Source organism: Phragmites australis, chromosome 2 (assembly GCF_958298935.1).
Source record: "Phragmites australis chromosome 2, lpPhrAust1.1, whole genome shotgun sequence".
NCBI lineage: Eukaryota > Viridiplantae > Streptophyta > Magnoliopsida > Poales > Poaceae > Phragmites > Phragmites australis.
The window spans coordinates 43,501,550-43,506,533 of record NC_084922.1 but is presented as its reverse complement, the minus strand read 5'-3'; the positions used below and the strand labels follow the sequence as shown (position 1 = coordinate 43,506,533).

General features: G+C 43.3%; 1 protein-coding gene across 1 annotated transcript; it reads left to right on the top strand.

The window, feature by feature from the left end:
- The first annotated feature begins 3,010 nt into the window (after positions 1–3,010).
- On the top strand, positions 3,011–3,661 carry LOC133910147 (transcription factor LAX PANICLE 1-like). Its single transcript, XM_062352663.1, has 2 exons — positions 3,011–3,430; positions 3,521–3,661. The coding sequence occupies exons 1-2, from the start codon at positions 3,011–3,013 to the stop codon at positions 3,659–3,661; spliced, it is 561 nt and encodes a 186-aa protein (XP_062208647.1).
- Positions 3,662–4,984: the final 1,323 nt, after the last annotated feature.

Sequence of the window (4,984 nt, the reverse complement as noted above, 5' to 3'; positions counted from 1 at the left end):
AAGCTGCGATCGACAAAGCAGGGCTCTGTTTCTGCAAGCCCCTCTCGGGAATCAACAACGTACCATAGGCTAAAAAAAGGAGCATTTCTTAAGACTGTCAATCGATCGTTGGAGAAAACATTGTGCACAACAGAACCGATCGATCAGCTCATGCAGTGCAAGTACATTTGCGAGAAAATCGCTCGAAGAAGAACAGTCACGCCTGCCTGTGTACGTACGGAGATTATTTTCTTTCGCTTCCTTTTCAGATAGAGTAAACTGTAGCTCCTCTCTGCCTAGCCTGCTTTTGTTTGTTTATCTTGAGATGACATGCATAACTAGCTCTACTTTCTGCTCGCCAAGGCACCAGAGCTAGCCTCTGGCTTGTAGCTGTCTCGACAGCTCGATCGGCCAGTAGGATAGAGCCAAAGGTACGCCAGGTACTCATTGATGAAATTAGTTGACCCCACTGCGCGGCTCGACACTGTTCCTGGCTATATACAGTACTAGAATAGAACCAAGTACGCACGTACGCGCCGCTTGCATGTCACACGGGCTTCTATTTCCAAGAACTGTACTCGCGCACGTACGATTGGGAGATTGGAACATGTGTCCATGCATGCATCTTCGATTCAACAAGTTCTAGAAATGCTATAAAATCATTCCAGTGGTATTCAGGATTGGATGACTCGTGGACATGTCAACTCGGAGACTACTCCCAATCATATTCTTTTCATTTCGTTCTCTTTTCAATTCCCTTTCCTGTTCTCATTCCTTTTATTTTCTCTCATCTCCAACATCTTCTCTTCGAGGGGAATCGCGAAGGGAACAGAGAGAGAATCCTGTCTTGAAAGGAATGACCCTAAGAATCCCGTCGTGAAGGGAACCGTGAAGGGAAACCGTTGAAGCGCTGAAGGGAACGAGAATCCCTACACGATGGAAATTTGCCCCGCGAAGGGAAGCTGTTGGGTTCAGTCTGATACTGGATGCCTTGTTTTTGCTAGTGGAGTATATGAGCTAGGGAACGAAGAAATCTCATCTCAAAATGAAAACGAGTCCACGGAGGACAAGACGACGCGAAACGCATGAGTAATTAGTAAGGTTAACTGTTCTAAAACACATAAAATTATCACCCTTAATCATGATATTCTATACGCCTTAGACTAAAGCGACATGTGATAATTTAGACCGGAGGGAGTATATAGTTGAGTTGATTGATAATAGGGTAGTAGCGCCAAAGTTGATATTCATACATTGACATAGCATAAACATATATGTAGCGCTATAAGTTAACATGCATATGGTGAACATATGCAATGGAAATGATTGATGAACAAGTATGATCTTTAACAAATCGTCGGTGTCTGAGAGCTTCAATTCCAATGAACCAGGCCGAACAATGTGAAGAGACCTGAGGTAAAGGTACCTGGGGACGAATAAATGGGCAGTATTATTTTATGCTGTCTCTTTGCCGCCATCTCCGGGGATGTGTTGCCTCTCGGGTTGTCATATGTACAAGGTGGATGTGACACAGGTACCAAACATGTGATCAAGCAATTGTTTTCGCATAGGCACTTGATAAAAAAGAGCGTCTGTTTGCAGAAGGGGTGTCTATACGTCACCCGGCTAATTATGGGCCAAGTCTCACTAGAATTATGGGCCATCCGATCCTTTTCTTTTTATCTTAATCCAAGAACCAATTGTTTTTTTTCCTCCGATCTTTTTCTTTCTTCCCGATCTTAATAGCCGTTGGCGAGCTCTTCCCCGCCCCGCCCTCTTGCCGCATTTTCCCGCCGCTGGATCTGCCTCCGCCACCCGCTCCCTTGCTAACCCCTCTCGCTTTGACTCCCCCACTACTGACCACCCCCCACCAGCCATCCTTCACGACCCTGGTCGACAGTGTCCTCGTCGTCTTGCCGCACCGCCCACCAACCGTCTCCTCTGCCGTGCCGGCCTCCTTCCCCAGCAACTCTTTCTAAGCTGGGGATCCCAAACCCCCAAATCACAACCCTGAATCCCTAAATCTCTAACCCTAACCTATCGGAGTTCGAGGGAGAAGCCCCTCCCTTAAACCCTAACCTCTCAGAGACTGGAGGCTCACCGGAGACAGAGAAGATGAAGGAGAGGGTGAAGAGGAGGAAGAGAAAAAATTTGGATGAGAAGAGACTTCAAATTATCTAAACAAAATATAGCAATCCTGTTCAGAAACCCTAGCTAGGCCCTCTCTTTTCACCAAAGCCATAGTCCTTTTGATCACTCACAGTATGTGTGGCTTGCTGAAAGACGAGAGCTACACCCGTTCGTGCACTTCTTCCGTGCATGAAGGTCGCCCTTGTGATCTGTACATGAGTGCCTACATCACTATTTTTAACGTATAAGTGGACTTGCATAGTCCGTACGGAGTTCTGTTTTCTACAGAATATGCACCAGAAAGTAGAACACAGTTCAATTGTCAAACTGTCACACGGGTTTTAGTACATCAACTTTCCCCTTTCTAGCACAACAAAAAATTGATCGAGGAGGGTCAAAGAACTGTGCATAAAACCCAAATTCTTTTCATAAGATCGAATATGGCCAAATGCCTTATTCCATAGGAATTCAAAAGAAACGCAAACATAAGGCCTAATAATCTCATGGAAAATTTGTTTTCTTCATCCACTTTCTTTGCATTTCTTTGTATTTTCTGTGTTTCGTCGAAACATACATTCATGCAATTTTCATGTGTTTAGCAATCCCTGTTTTGCATTTGTATTCCTACAAAATTTATCTGTTTTTTTATTCTTGCTTTTCAAAGTGTCACTTAGTGTCGCATGGAAAATCCCATTTTGCCAAACTTGGGCGCATATATACAGGAAAAACCCAAGTCAATCAGGTCGTACTTTGCGTGTGCTTATGCGCTCCCTTGTGGTTCCATGTCGAGTGTATATATACCACCATGGCCTCCACTCCGAAGCCATAGCTCTAGGGCAGAAGGCAGCAAAGGCACCAGCACAGTTTGGTGGTTACACCTAGGCGTCCGCGCATCCTAGCCATGGATCCATATCACTACCAAAACATGTATGACCCACGCGGCTTCCCCATCGTCCAACCGCAGCCCTACCTCCACCACCCGGCGGCCGGCCTCATCAGCGACAGCAGGGTGCGCGGCGGCGGCGGCGTTCGGCGGCGCCCCGGGGCCAATCTCTCGACGGACCCCCAGAGCGTCGCGGCGCGCGAGCGTCGACACCGCATCAGCGACCGCTTCCGCGTGCTCCGCAGCCTCGTGCCGGGGGGCAGCAAGATGGACACGGTGTCCATGCTCGAGCAGGCCATCCACTACGTCAAGTTCCTCAAGGCGCAGGTCAGCCTGCACCAGGCCGCGCTCATGCAACACGGGGAGGGATGCCATGAGTTCGCTGCCGCTTACTCCACCGCAGCTGGCGCTGATGAGATGATGCCTGCTGCAGCAAATGTACGTGGCTCATGCGACGAAGCGATGCAGCTCCAGGTGCCGGTGCAGGAAGCGGTGATGAGCTATGAAGTCGCTTCCCATCTGCTGCAGGTGCTCGATCCCGAGCAGATGACTGACGCTCACGAGCTGCCTCCTTTGCCTTCTTGCGTCTTCGTCGAAGAGCCTGCAGCCGCATGCTACTCTGTGTGTGACCTCGAAGAGGGGGAGACTGATCTGCCCGGATCTTATTAGCAGTAGTTACTTATGGTAGCTTCCGTACGCTCGTATTTGCTAGCTAGCTCTACTTAGCAAAGCTTAGTGTATTCGATTACCAGTCGGTCAATTAGTTTTCTCCGAGCTTGCGCGCATGGGTTCTGTTGTTATTGTGTTGATCAAATATCACAGACGATAAAACTTTAGCCGCATATGCGTGCATGTTTCTACGTATCGAATAGTCCGTCGATCGAGGTGCTAAAATTAGCATTGTGAATTTAGTTTATTCCTAGCACATACTTTAAAATTTGATCTTCTATAATACTATTATAATATTACTTAACACTATTATAATATTTTTTTTAATATCTAACTGCTATCATATTTCATATCATCTATTACTCTCTTCTTCTTTTTAGACTCATCTGTAAACAGTATTGAGAGGAGGATGGAAGGTGCTGCAAATTTAAGGGTACTACAGTGTTGTGGTAGCTGCTAAAGCCGTTTGCCGGCTGCAACGATTTGTACTTTAAACTAGCAATGCAGCACAAGCTAACAGCGTAGCCTTGTTACAATATTCTTTCATAATAATTTTTGATTAAAAATTAGTCTCTTTAATTTTTTATAAGGTTAGTGTCATTTAGTTATGAAACATATAAAATTAAAAGAATAGATGAAAATTATGTTATTGGAAGAGAAAATATTTATGCTCTAATTTTGTACCGAATCCTATACATTTATTGGTTTGATTCATATATATTTTAATCAACTGGTAAAATCGTGCATCACATGTAGGTATCAACCAAAATCAGAATTTGTTTATGTTGCCTACGTGTTGTGTCTTGCTTGCTGTTTGCTTGATGCGATATGCTTGAGGTGCATGGTGCTTCTTAATCTATTATCTTAGTTAAATTTTTTAAATTTCTTTATTATAAATTTAGCTATTGATTAATTCTATTTTACATAGACTCTTTATTTAGGCATTTGATTTTTATAAAAAATTGATTTTTTTCTAAGACTATATTTATCTTTCTTTTTTTATTATAACCCCAATTAAATGATTATTTATTTTATTTATACTCTTTATTTAGTTATTTTGGTTTCCAGACTGAATGAAAATTGAACTGCTATTTTTCTATAATTTTTAATTTCGAATTTAACTATTTATTAATCATATTTGATATAGACTCTTTAGATTAATTTAGACCGGCTAATAACAATGAGTGATCTAGATACTTTTATTTTCAATTAGCGTGGTAATTTCGTGATATTAAGAGTTAATATGATGACTTCTTTTAACATTTAAATAATAATATAATTGATAGATCGCACAATATGTCGTTCTTCTATCTAACTACTCCG

Coding starts and splice junctions, on each gene's coding strand:
- LOC133910147 (XM_062352663.1), top strand. CDS start 3,011: ATGGATCCATATCACTACCAAAACATGTATGACCCACGCGGCTTCCCC. Junction 3,431..3,520: donor TGATGCCTGCTGCAGCAAAT/GTACGTGGCTCA, acceptor CATCTGCTGCAG/GTGCTCGATCCCGAGCAGAT.